Source organism: Ylistrum balloti, unplaced genomic scaffold (assembly GCF_031769215.1).
Source record: "Ylistrum balloti isolate Yb309-2 unplaced genomic scaffold, AGI_CSIRO_Ybal_v1 Utg369954, whole genome shotgun sequence".
Taxonomy (NCBI): Eukaryota; Metazoa; Mollusca; class Bivalvia; order Pectinida; family Pectinidae; genus Ylistrum; species Ylistrum balloti.
The window spans coordinates 1,227,689-1,242,442 of NW_026782055.1; the positions used below are offsets into that span (position 1 = coordinate 1,227,689).

Here is a 14,754-nt window from a genome sequence, read left to right on the forward strand (position 1 = left end):
AGGTCTATTGCTTGGATACATTTAAAATGATACATGTTTACCACTGTGTGATACATTTAATTACAACACATACAAAAGTGACATGGTAAAAATAGAAAATGTCAGACTTGAAATATTAGCCTTGGTTCAATTTCGCAATGTAAACAAAAGTTCAAAGCGTTTAGGAATGTTTAATATGAAGTTAATGTTTCGAAAAATGCAAGTAAGCATAACACACGTGTAGAACGAAAGACGAAGTATGAAAAAATTGAATTCAGACTTTAGAAATAATGTTGTAGACACGAGTCTTACATGATGGAATATCTCGGAATACATCTAAACCATACAACTGTTCGTATACAGAAATCTTAAATTTACAAGTCTGAGATATTCCAAATCTTCTTTCGACATTTAAAGTACCCCAACAAAGTATTCATTAAGTGAATGTCTTACAAATTATTCAACCACGCCATGAAATGTATGCCCAACTTCTTAATTAAATGACACCTTAATTAATCTCGAATATCAGAAATGTTATCGCAGTGACAAATGCTATGAGCTATAGAATCATTGTATAACACACCACAGCAGTGACACAATTCCTCATGGGTCGACATGAGAGAACTAACACATACCTTTAAAATACACTGTATATATCTATAATGTTGAGGATAATTTACTGCTAATCTGTTTTAAACTTAAGATGGATGTACTTAAATCTGAAAAAATGGTTATCATTTAACATACGCTCTAACCATGTTTTTTTTCTGTACTATATACGATTTTATAAACAAGCTTTTACCATGGAATATTCCTAGAAATGACCCTAATTTCATACAGTCAACAAAAGCATCACACAATGAGACTCTCTCAAGATATATATACTATCGGGTATAAATCCCTGTGTTTTCTTATCAGACATATAAAATCTAGAGATAAATATTCTGTATACCAACATTTTACAATCTATATTACAAATTCGTCCTAGAAATAATAATTTCTTGATGTTGATAAGCTGATTCAATGCTAGTCCAGCCAAGCAATGAAACACACATGTCAGTTCTAGTTCTTTTTTCATAACCTTCAATGGATTTTGCTATATTTTCTAGTGCTCTCTCTAAAATCATAACTTCCGTATAAGAAATGATCCAAAGTTCACATCCAAATAAAGCAGATGGATATATTGTAACTTTGATTAATTCAGCAACTGTTACAGGGTTGAGGGCACTAGGATGAGCACCAGACCTAAGGAGAGACATAAAACCGTTTTCTAGTTTACAACATTTTCTGGTAATTCTTTTCCAGTTTGATAATATTCCAACGTGTTTTATCAACTCCTGGCAAAACACATTTATGAAGGTAGATATTTTGTACGCTATGTGAAGTCCGTTTATCAGAAAACAATACAGTTTTATTTTTAGTGGAAGAAAACGTAACCCGACACTTCCGGATGTAGTTTTCACACCGAACAATATTTGTAAACTTTCAAAACTTCGTCATAACGAGAGTCGGTATATTTACTGAGTCAATAACAGTGACCCTTTACCTCACGTCCCAGTTTCATTCAGTAATTCGTTAATGAAAATCAAGTACATTTTTCGGAAAGAGGTCCCTGGTGTAAAATCCCTGTCTCCATCTTTGACGTCAAATTATTAAACAAGATATTGCATTCCATATTAGTATACATATTCTTTAAGAATAATCCATATTTTGCCTCTAAGCTACATTCCATGCATTTTAAACATTAGACCCACATGCCACACAGTGTCGAACGCTTTATTACTGTTCACAAAGGACACATAACCAATTTAACTATTTTCTATATTGTAGTTAATACATTCCTATAAGTTGAATGATGTGCATAGGCTACAAAGATTACTTTGGTGTGCAGACTGCTGCCTGTAAGGAAAAGTGTCTGAACATATAACAGAATTCTACGTGATATGATCATTCAAATAATTTAAACAAGACTGGCAATGACGTAATACCTCTGTAGCTATAAGGATAATCTTTTCCTTTTATACAATGTGATGATTACTCCTTTTCCCAGTGTTTTGGAATGTATTAATTTTTAATTACCATATTGAATAAACTAGCCATTTATTGAGTTTAGATGTCCATAAACAATACCATCATCTCCTCTAGCTTTATTGGAGTTTCTTATTCAACATCGATATTTCGGCTAGTGTAACAGCATTAGCAAGGAAATTATTGTTTTCAAATATTACACTGGCTTCTATTTTTTCTATAAAAAATAATTTGGTTTATCCTGGAAAATCGTTTTGTGATTTCCAAGCATCTAATATCTCTGCGTTTTCTCTCAAAACTCGACCGTTATGTTTCAATTCAGTAACTGTATGCTGTCGTTTGTGCGCTTTGCTTTTATATATTTGCCAAAAAAGTGTTTGGTCTAACTCACCACACCTGTCGATTTCTGAAAATTGATTAGACACACATATATATACATATATATATATATTTATATATTGGACGCCTTTTGTAAGTTCCTACGAAAAATAATTTTACTCTCTTTAAAGTCCAGAAAACAAATGTCATTTGATCTTGGTCTACCTTTTGAAATCCAGCTTTTCCTTTTAGTAGTCATAATATCATGCATTTTTTTAGTTTCTCGTACCAATACGGTGTTAGATAACATTTATATACACTTGTTGGCAATGCTTTATCAGTGGCTTCCTTTATAGATCGCACTAAACTACTACAATACAATATCGTCATCAGTTGTATTACCTTGAGGTATGTATATGGAATTCAAATTCTCACCAGGACAGTTTGGAGATACATATTTACAACGTAAACGTTACAACATTTTTCGCCTTCTTCCAGTTATATTTGACATAATCTGATCCCGTGGTATAGGGGGCAGAGACTGGTAACGTTAAGGAACATATACCTGGATGATGTTCTCTTAAATTACGTGGATCATCATCTAATACTTCACAATATTTTAACATGATCTTTATTGTTAGACTGAATTAAGATATGATCAATTAACATCTATTTCCTTAAAGATAAACGTAGTCGATGTAAAGTATCGCAACACCACCTCTGATGTTACATTTGTACCGAAAGGGGTAAACTTCGTACACAGGTTTAACTATAGGTGTATAGCCAAATTGTTTAAACATACAAAAAACGACAGATTTAATTCTCTGATTTGATTTATTTATTCGGTTGAAGAAGACTTGTCTGGGAACCCACATTCTCATACCGGTTCCACTCGGTCAGAAATCGTTAGCCTATATATATATTTGAACGTCCTTTATCAACACAACTTGGCGGAATTCGAAGATTTCCAACGACTCTCAAAGTACTGTGTGTAACGTGAATACCAGCTTTGTCCAGAAAATCTTTCATTGCAATTCTTATGTAAATTCTGTGTAATGGAATCTGCTGACTTTTCTCCTAGCGGTAGTCTTTCTTGTAGCCTACGAATCTGTTTGTTAAACTGATTCCGTCCTTTGACGGGTCTTTTGAGTTTCTGACATTCGTCCGGAGATTACCAGACTTAGTCTGGCACATTGAGGTAGGGAAATGTACGGGTATGGTACCAATATCTAACACTACTTCACTGTATTAACGGTTCTCCCGTAACCTAGCATTACTGTTGTTAGTAATTGCAGAGGTCCGTTCTGTTAGCGCGATGGGCGTGTCCGGGTGCGTTCGAAGTGTTAACGCCATAGCTAGGATCGTCCGTACGTGTTGCAGGTGTATGTATGTTGGGATTGTTTTCATCTGTCGTCGGATTTTTACCCAAGTACTGGAGCTGCGCACAGGTTTCAAGCGTCAAATATTGCACTGGCCCTGTTTTTTTATCAAGCACGTTAAACCTGTTGTGGGTCTCCACTGGTCTTACAGCTTGTTCATTAGTATTATCCTGGACCACCCGTTTGGTTTTGAGCTTCTTCAACTTATCCAACTTTTTTTTGAAGCCAACAACGGATGATGCACATGCTTTGATGGAGTCGCGAGTTTTATCCGTCTCGGATTCATAGCTATTTATATGAATATTTACGCGTTCTGATATTACTTTTAGTGCCTGTTTAGCACTTTCAATACCACTTGTTTGTTTATCGTCGTACCGGCCTGTCTAAGATAGATTCACGAGTTTGTTTGATGTCATTTTTGCTGTAAGCAATTGTTTGTCCATCGCTTGGATTTTCTTTGTAAATCCTGACAAACTGCCTATTTCGTTTATCTGAGTACGGGTTTTGTTGTTTGTTAATTACAAAGCACCGATTTCTGTTTTATTTTCGATTTGTTCTTTTTTAAGTTCATTTACAGTTACCACAAGGTCTTCATTTTCACTTTGGGTTTTTGCTACTTGCTTTATAAGTTCTTCTATTTCTGCATGCAGCTTTTTACTCCTTTTCTGTGTGATTTCTTTTTCTTTGTATAATTTGTCAACTTTCTGTTCATGATTACTTACAGCTTTTTGGTGTTCACACTTTATGTCATGTAATTATCTTTGTAAGAGAGTAACAGTTTCTTTCAAGGCAAGGGATGCCCTAGCAGTTCTAGCAACGCGTCGTTTCCTTAAGTAACCTTCATTAACAGGAGAATCGTTCCTAATAACTGCGATTTCAAACAGTTTACATATCAGTGCTTTAATGTCAAGCACGCAAGTAGAATGACGTATCAAGGCTTAGTGACGTAGATTCGGTGTACTCTTCGCTTTGTGACGTAGATTCGGTGTACTCTTCGCTTTGTGACGTAGATTCGGTGTACTCTTCGCTTTGTGACGTAGATTCGGTGTACTCTTCGCTTTGTGACGTAGATTCGGTGTACTCTTCGCTATGTGACGTAGATTCGGTGTACTCTTCGCTTTGTGACGTAGATTCGGTGTACTCTTCGCTTTGTGACGTAGATTCGGTGTACTCTTCGCTATGTGACGTAGATTCGGTGTACTCTTCGCTTTGTGACGTAGATTCGGTGTACTCTTCGCTATGTGACGTAGATTCGGTGTACTCTTCGCTATGTGACGTAGATTCGGTGTACTCTTCGCTTTGTGACGTAGATTCGGTGTACTCTTCACTTAGTGACGTAGATTCGGTGTACTCTTCGCTATGTGACGTAGATTCGGTGTACTCTTCGCTTTGTGACGTAGATTCGGTGTACTCTTCGCTTTGTGACGTAGATTCGGTGTACTCTTCGCTTTGTGACGTAGATTCGGTGTACTCTTCGCTATGTGACGTAGATTCGGTGTACTCTTCGCTATGTGACGTAGATTCGGTGTATTCGCTTTGTGACGTAGATTCGGTGTACTCTTCGCTTTGTGACGTAGATTCGGTGTACTCTTCACTTTGTGACGTAGATTCGGTGTACTCTTCACTTAGTGACGTAGATTCGGTGTACTCTTCGCTTTGTGACGTAGATTCGGTGTACTCTTCGCTTTGTGACGTAGATTCGGTGTACTCTTCACTTAGTGACGTAGATTCGGTGTACTCTTCGCTTGACGTGTGACGTACTCTTCACTTATTCGTAGGTGTGTGACGTAGATTCGGTGTACTCTTCGCTTTGTGACGTAGATTCGGTGTACTCTTCGCTTTGTGACGTAGATTCGGTGTACTCTTCACTTTGTGACGTAGATTCGGTGTACTCTTCACTTAGTGACGTAGATTCGGTGTACTCTTCACTTAGTGACGTAGATTCGGTGTACTCTTCACTTAGTGACGTAGATTCGGTGTACTCTTCGCTTTGTGGCGTAGATTCGGTGAACTCGGTGTACTAATCGCTTTGTGACGTAGATTCTTCGCTTTGTGACGTAGATTCGGTGTACTCTTCGCTTTGTTAGATTGTGACGTAGATTCGGTGTACTCTTCGCTTTGTGACGTAGATTCGGTGTACTCTTCGCTTTGTGACGTAGATTCGGTGTACTCATCGCTTTGTGACGTAGATTCGGTGTACTCTTCGCTTAGTGACGTAGATTCGGTGTACTCTTCGCTTTGTGACGTAGATTCGGTGTACTCTTCGCTTTGTGACGTAGATTCGGTGTACTCTTCGCTTTGTGACGTAGATTCGGTGTACTCTTCACTTAGTGACGTAGATTCGGTGTACTCTTCGCTTTGTGACGTAGATTCGGTGTACTCTTCACTTAGTGACGTAGATTCGGTGTACTCTTCGCTTTGTGACGTAGATTCGGTGTACTCATCGCTTTGTGACGTAGATTCGGTGTACTCTTCGCTTTGTGACGTAGATTCGGTGTACTCATCGCTTTGTGACGTAGATTCGGTGTACTCTTCGCTTTGTGACGTAGATTCGGTGTACTCTTCGCTTTGTGACGTAGATTCGGTGTACTCTTGCTTGTGCTTTGTGACGTAGATTCGGTGTACTCATCGCTTGGTGACGTAGATTCGGTGTACTCTTCGCTTTGTGACGTAGATTCGGTGTACTCTTCGCTTTGTGACGTAGATTCGGTGTAACTTAGTGACGTAGATTCGGTGAACTCTTTGCTTTGTGACGTAGATTCGGTGTACTCTTCGCTTTGTGACGTAGATTCGGTGTACTCTTCGCTTTGTGACGTAGATTCGGTGAACTCTTTGCTTTGTGACGTAGATTCGGTGAACTCTTTGCTTTGTGACGTAGATTCGGTGTACTCTTCGCTTTGTGACGTAGATTCGGTGTACTCTTCGCTTTGTGACGTAGATTCGGTGTAGTCTTCGCTTTGTGACGTAGATTCGGTGTACTCTTCGCTTTGTGACGTAGATTCGGTGAACTCTTTGCTTTGTGACGTAGATTCGGTGTACTCTTCGCTTTGTGACGTAGATTCGGTGTACTCTTCGCTTTGTGACGTAGATTCGGTGTACTCTTCGCTTTGTGACGTAGATTCGGTGTACTCTTCGCTTTGTGACGTAGATTCGGTGTACTCTTCACTTAGTGACGTAGATTCGGTGAACTCTTCGCTTTGTGACGTAGATTCGGTGTACTCTTCGCTTTGTGACATATGACTAGTATCACGCAGACTATCATTCATCCTTTTTTAAAAACGTTTTCGGAATTTGACCATATTCTACTTCCGCGAGGAGCCACAGGTACACGTTCATAAGACTGTACATATTGTTCGATATCACCGTCAAATGTTTCGTGAGATTTAAAATCGGCGATACCAGTGGGTTTTGTGAACAAAACACTTCTCACCTGAGGACTTACACGTACGTGACGATACCGTGCACGTGTATATCTGTTGATAGAATATATATAGAGAGAGGTGTTGTAATAATTGTCTGTATTTCAATTATACAGCAATAAAAAGTCAAATCGGCTTAATACCTACATAATGTGTGATAATATCTACACATATACTGTGGTTTTGTGCTGCAAGACATACAGAACCCTAGTATAACATACATATTTCCCAGCAGTCAACAGTGGTGTTGTCAACCTGACGCCATCTTGCTTACCAGATATTTATTCAAAATCTGTTGGTGGGCTCAAAGATATTATGAACAGACAGGAAAAAAATTCAGATTTAGTGACAATAGATAGTTCTTGGTTACCAAATAAAAACAAATCTAAAGCACAACATACTTGTAAATTAATTGTTTAAACTCCAAAAAAGGTTGCTTCTATCACTTTAATAACTATAACTCGATTTTCTGAAACAAGGAAATCTCAAAGAAACAAATGGTAAAGATAAAATACTTAATATTTATTGATTGTAAGGATTCACATTCTACGGCAGTACATTTAGGGCACAAATAATCCTCTTTTTCCATGTTAGTTATCTAGTTAAGTCAGTTAATTTAGCAATTGAACGTGGGCGATACAGTGACATACCAAGGGAATAAAGAAAATATATTTTGTGTAATGCTAACTATATAGAACACAAATATTATTTTATTGTCACATGTAAGTGTTATGCAGATACTCGTGCCAACTTTATTAAGGCAAATCATTTCAATATGACTAGTATGTTTAAATTCTTTCAGTTACCCAAAGTCGAAAAAATAAAAGAATTTCATAATTTAGGAAAGTATCTAACAGCAGCAAGGACACGTAGGAAAGATTTATTGTCACAATGATGTGTATGATGGTAAGATTGTGAGCGTTTCTGTCCTTTTAACTGCTATTTATCCAATAAGATGTACATGTATGTATGTACTTAGTTTGATTGGATATGATTTCCTTGTTTTGTACAATGTGCTCTCTCATTGCATTGTTATTGTTGTACTTATGAGCCTTAAGGCTCACAGTGAGTCCTCGATAAACAATAAACAATAACTTACGGAAATGAATTGAATTTCGAGAGCTCAATACAACCTCTAGAGCGCTATAGCAGTAAACTCGAGAGTTTGAGAAGTTATGTTGAGCGCACGAGAAGCTAAGTCGAGAGTGCGAGAAGTTATGTTGAGCGCACGAGAAGCTAAGTCGAGAGTGCGAGAAGTTATGTTGAGCGCACGAGAAGCTAAGTCGAGAGTGCGAGAAGTTAGGGTTGCTCGAGAAGTTGTGTCGGGCGGATAAGATAACTAATATGGAAAATAATATCATTTATGTCCTAAATATACCATAGTAACTTCATCATGTTTAACAAAACACTTTTATTGTAATTTCACACCGGAATGTTTCCAGAAGCTTTGTCTACTGGTTCTCTTACACCTGTATTTAAGAAAGGTGATATTGATAATACAAATAAGCACACATGTAATACGCCAGTGGTGTAGGCCTAGTCATTCTATCGTTTATGCGATATTTAAGTAAAAAATGTAGGAAGTTAGCAGTTAATTTGTTGATTACAAAAACGCCGTCGATCTTTGTGATCTAATCTATAGTGTATACCTATAAAAGAGGAGAGACAGAAAAATGCTACAGATCATACAATCATTGTATTATGGATGTTATACAAACAAAGTCGGTTTTTTAGGGGGTAATCCTCATGCCAATGTTTACTCATTAATTATACACGACTGGGAAATTTATTCCATTAGTGGATATTGTCCACTGTCAGTTGAACCACATTTAATCATTGTTTTTCTTTTTCTTTGGTGACAAGGTGTTATTTGCAGACATTCCAGAAAAAACTTAACAAGTTTTAGACGCCCTTTGGTCTTAAAACGTTAAACATAGTCTGAACTTGAATACAGACAAGACAGAAATAGTAGCATTCAGAATGGCGGTAATAATGGTATGATGAAACATTGTTATATAATGAAACAGAACTGCAAAGTGTAGAAAAAATAATTATCTAGGGGTGTTATTGAATTATGATAGCAAATTTAATGTTAAACAAAAGCAAGTTGCATGACAAAGCCATTAAGCTTCCTATACAGTTAATAAGTAATTCAAAAATATTTTCAGTGTAAATACACAATGATTGAAATACACATGCATTCTAGCTGTGATATAACGTCATGGGCAGTGCGCAGCACCTGCGCCATCGCACCATTACCTGTAAACGCGCTTACTACACCTGTACACTTGAGTATGCAGATTGGTCACGTGGTTTTCGTGGCTGCCTTATGAACTTGATATAACGTTGGTTTGTAGGTGGAACCCTTTTTATTAACTTTTTGTTTGTTTCGATATCTACACCAAGGATTTCTATCTTAATAAATACAACTCAGCCTACTTAAATCTGATGAATCACGTGATGGCATAGAGGGCAGTTCTGTTTGTACGTCGGGGATGGTATTCTGTTGTTTTTTGTTATTCAATTTGTGTCATTTTCACAAACCTTTTGTCAGATAGTTGACGGAACTTTCGGTTTTTACATCTACAGAACATTCGAGTGTTTTTCTGTGTTTATTGTGGAGTTATTTTGAATTCATTGAAGGACAATGAATATGTCGAAGCACGGACTTACCGTGGACGGAGCGCCTACACGTACATGTACGTCTCAGTTGAGCGGTGTTGAAAATGTTTCGTTAACTGAAGACCAGGCGAAGATTTGTTCATCTCCTGTACAAACCGGTGTTAAAAGACTCACCCCAGATACTTCTCCTAGTCCAGACTCCGTAAATAATGTTTCGAAAAAAGCACAAATTTCCGATACCCCGCCCAGCCACACCCAGTCCTCCGGCCATTCAAAAGGGGTTTGTTCACCAAAACCTGACATCCCAATAAAACCAGATGTTATTAAACGCATGGTAGATGAGCTTGTAGGTCCTGTATCACATTTAGTCACTCAGGTATTGAAGACCACATTGATTGATGAGTTTCGCCCCATGATCATCGAGAGCTCGGTTAAAGAGATTATGGAATCCAACGACAGTATAGGTCGTATGATAGCCAGCTGTGTTGAGAGTAAAATTCAATCTGACCCTCATCTTGTAGAGAGGGAAGTAGCATTAAAGAATGTGGAAGTGCATGAAAATGAAATAGCAACACTGAACAACTGTATTGATCTACTGGAAAAGAAAATCGACAATCAAAATAATGTCTTGGACGAACACGAACCATACTCGAGAAGAACTTGCTTGAAATGTTTAAATGTGCCTGTTCCGCAAGGACAAACGAGCTCACCTTTTGACCCATTAAAAGCTGTACTGAATATTCTACGCATGCTTGATATTGACATGTCCCCTCATGCTATATCTAGATGTCATATCTTAGGTCAAAATTCTGATGGCAGAGTTACAATCATCGCTAAACAGAGAGTTATTTTTTTTATTGTTACAATAATTTTTATTAATTCCTGATGATGAGACGTACCGGCAACCCAACTACATCTACATCATCATCATCATCATCATCATCATCATCATCACATCAGACAGACAAGGTGAGTTACTGTCAGCAGGACTTGTTTGTATTGGAGTGTTGTCTCTTTTATCATCATCATCATCATCATCATCATCATCATCATCATCATCATCAACAACAACAACAACAACAACAACAACAACAACAACAACAACAACAACAACAACAACAACAACAACAAAAATCATAAGAAAACAGAAATGTCAATGTATTGTCATTAATAATCAGATACTTCTACGTTTGTTCGCTTCAATAATGTATTTGCCCAGTAAAGTTCAATAATTCTATAACTTTGAAAACAGATGGCTTATACCAGTAATAATTTTAATGTATTTTCTCCTAAGATCAGAATGTATGGGACAGGTAAAAAGAAAATGGAATTCATCTTCTACTTCTAATAGGTCACAATTATTACAAAGTCTATTATACCTATCAGTATTTCTATATCTACCAGTTTCTGTAGCTAGGTTGTTATGAGTTGATAAACGAAGTTGAGAGATAAGAATTCTGTGCTGTTTTGGTAAATATTTGGTTAAATAAAACTGAAGTGACAAATCATCTACCAAGAACCGGTAGAGATCACATTTACTAGACATAGTAAGAAAATTAAATAGATTTTGTTTAGCCTGATCGCCTTTGCGTTGCTTAATTGATGATAAAAGGATGATATCGGAAGGAGTTTGCCTGATCCAGATGTAGCCTAAACCAAGTTCGAATAATTTTTGCTTTACAAATAACAACCAAGTTTGCTTTGGGTTATCTTTTCCCGTTTCTTTCAGCATAAACTGATATACTTCATTCAAAATTCAATTATCAAAATTCAACAGCTTAAACCAATATCTAAATATTCTGAATAAATGTTGGTTAACAAGAGGTAATCGACCCAGCTCAAAATAAACCATTGCATTACATGTTGATTTTTAACGCATAAAATACTTTTACAAAATTCCAAACGAATTTTTTCGACTTCGATAGCCTTGCAAACAGCCCATGTTTCACAAGCATAATGTAGTACACTACCAACGTACGTGACAAACAGATGCAACATAGTTTTAATGGTATTATAGTAGATGTAAATAAAGTGTATTTATCAATAATAGAGTGTTATGGTTCATACATGTGTATCGTATGAGTATCATGATGTGTACCAATCCAAATGTATTCCATTTTTGCCTCGTTTTCATTTATGCATGCACAATATGTTACGGCTGCAAATTACCTTGTGTGTCAATGTGTTGTGAACAAAAAACATTAATTTCGGCTAATGTTAGGCAAATATCGGCTCTAATGTAAAATAAGGGGCAATGATGTTTTTCACCTCAATTTTAACTATGGTGTGTATTGTGCTAGTGTTTACTTTACCATTGTTATTGTAGATCTCTGGACTTGTACAGGAAATATTACACGTATCTTTTACGTACTTGGTGTATAAAAGGATCCATTTTGGAACTGGTTTGATCTATCACTTTCGTATGTTCAGGCTATTTAACTCGAATATTAGCTAGATTAAATTAATGAATTATTCATCAAATCGTTCCTTGTCAAGTGCCCGCTATTAGTTTTGAGATGTTTTATATGGGTTAAATATGATATTTGATGACGCCCCCCCCCCTTTTTTGAACATCTATTTTCCCCCGACGTACTTATAGTGTCATCACAATCGACGTATCATGTCTATGAGCCCTAAGCAATAATTTTCACATTGATTGATATTTGCTTTTGTTTGTATATAAATATTTTTTTGTGTTTGATACTCAGTTACAAACGAAAGCTATGATGCTGGTTTGCTGTACTTACCCATCGAAATTTTGCTGGAGCTTACATACTTATGTTATTTATGCTGATCGCCGTTTTAGACTTCAAGAACTTATCCTTGTTTTCGATAATGGTTAATGACGTAATGAGCTACAGATCGGCGATTGGCACTTTTTATTCCAAGTTCTATAGTGGCTACTTAGTTTAAAATGTATGTACTATGGTGTACCTAAACATTAGATCAGTTTTGGGGTTTCTGTCCGTCTTCTCGTCGAAGTTTTTATCTGTGATACATTCTCTAGTCCTGATCCTGAACTCTATTTTTTTAAGTTTAGAATTCACTTTGATTTTGTTAATTTTACTGTTGTCTCATATGGATGTTGAGTCAAATTCAGGTCCAAATGAATTATCTATTTTTCATTTGAACATCAGAAGTGTCCGAAATCAAATTCAGGATTTAATGGACCTGGCTGAGGAGTATGATATTATTTGTCTTACAGAAACACATTTAGAAGAGCATGTTTCTTCAGACAGTTTGCTTCTTGAAGGTTTCCACGAACCACTTCGTTAAGATCGTAATTTTGCGGGAGGGAGTATTCTTGTCCATGTGAATGAGAAACTCAAATTTAAGCGTCTACGTGAACTAGAAATTCCAGGATGTGAGATTCGCTGGACCCAGATAGAATTTCAGCACTCTTCTATTATTGTATGTACTATTTATCGACCAGAAAACTCTAACAATCCGTTTTGGGAAAGTTTAAGCGAATCGGTAGACAGAGCTTTAGATATTCCTCAAAACTTGGTTATTAATGGCAATTTAAATGTAGACATGTTAACAGTTCAACCTAGACATAATTTGTCAGAATTACTTTTGACTTATGGTCTTAGAAATGTAATTAAAGAACCAACTAGAGGTGGCAATACTAGGGCCAGTTTACTTGATCCTATTCTTATAAGTGCCTCAGTCACTTGTATCGAAGCACATGTTTCGACCGTTGACAGATCTTTAAGTGATCACGACGGTAGTTTGGCATCTATTGAAATACCATTTAATATGAAACCTGCGATAAACGGAAGATTTGGTTATATAAACAAGCGGATTTTGTTCGTTCTAATAATTTGATTTCAGAATATGACTGGGAAATTTTCTTTTCAAGTATTGATTCTATTGATGATGCTTGTGATGGTTTTACTCAAACTTAACTTAATTTTGCTAATTCATGTATCCCTAGCAAAGAAGAAACTGTTAGGCCAGGTGACAAGCCCTGGATGACTTCCGAGTTCAGGAAAAATATTAGAATTAGGAACAGATTACATAAAAAGGCACGACTTTCCAGTAAATCTGTCGATATTATGAAATTTGAAGCGCAACGTAACAGGGTTAATAATATGAAGAAGCATGCTCGTTTAAACTTCTATAAAAACGTTGATGGGTTAATATATCGATATTTAACTAGTGATCCGAAATCTTATTGGAAATTAATCAAACGTCTTATGAAAACTGCTGGGTCGTCTCAGGAAATCCCCGCCCTTTTACATCCTACTGAAGGAAATATTGTAATTGAAAATGCCGAAAAAATCTAATATTTTAAATTCTTACTTTTGTTTTATTACTGATGTAGCTAATGATAATTTAGAAATTCCTATCGTTCAGGACAGGACAGAGTGTCGTTTACATACTATTAGAGTTGAATACTCAGAGATTAAGGATATTTTACGTATATTGAAACTTGGAAAAGATTCAGGAAGTGACGGTATTAGTCACTATATGATTAGGTACACCGCAGATCCTGTTTGTAAACCTCTAATGTTACTTTTTAATGTATCCCTTACTAGTGGAATTTACCCTAAAGCCTGGAAACTAGCAAAGGTTATGTCTCTTTTCAAAAGTAAAGGTGACAAACATGATGTTACAAATTATTGACCAATTTCCTTGTTATCCACTGTTGGAAAAGATTTCGAAAGAGTTATTTTTAAATATATGCCTAATCATTTTTAAATGACTCTCTGTTTTACGGACACCAATCAGGATTTATGCCAGGTCATTCCACGGTTTATCAGTTATTAGAAATTTTTCATAGAGTTTGTTTAGCCTTAGAAGAAAAGAAGCATGCATGCTTGGTGTTTTGTTATAGGCCTTTGATAGGGTTTGGCATAAAGGTCTTCTTATTAAATTAAAGTCTTATGTTATTTCTGGAAATTTCTTGAAATGGTTAGAAAATTATCTTTGAAATATAAATCAGCAAGTTTTTGTAGAAAATTCTGTTTCGGATATAGGTTTTTATTAAACTGGAGTTCCTCAGG

At 36.4% G+C, this 14,754-nt stretch overlaps 1 protein-coding gene across 1 annotated transcript; it reads right to left on the bottom strand.

Annotated features, from left to right (window-relative positions):
- Positions 1–4,610: 4,610 nt before the first annotated feature.
- On the bottom strand, positions 4,611–6,970 carry LOC132547425 (serine-rich adhesin for platelets-like). Its single transcript, XM_060211181.1, has 3 exons — positions 6,360–6,970; positions 5,687–6,270; positions 4,611–5,443 (listed from the first exon to the last, which is right to left on the bottom strand). The coding sequence occupies exons 1-3, from the start codon at positions 6,968–6,970 to the stop codon at positions 4,611–4,613; spliced, it is 2,028 nt and encodes a 675-aa protein (XP_060067164.1).
- Positions 6,971–14,754: the final 7,784 nt, after the last annotated feature.

What these genes read in the sequence shown, in the direction of transcription:
- LOC132547425 (XM_060211181.1), bottom strand. Translation starts at nt 6,970, where the DNA reads ATGAATGATAGTCTGCGTGATACTAGTCATATGTCACAAAGCGAAGAG. An exon ending in TCTACGTCACAAAGCGAAGA is followed by an intron (nt 6,271 to 6,359) that starts GTACACCGAATC and finishes TACGTCACAAAG; the next exon opens with CGAAGAGTACACCGAATCTA. An exon ending in TCTACGCCACAAAGCGAAGA is followed by an intron (nt 5,444 to 5,686) that starts GTACACCGAATC and finishes CGTCAAGCGAAG; the next exon opens with AGTACACCGAATCTACGTCA.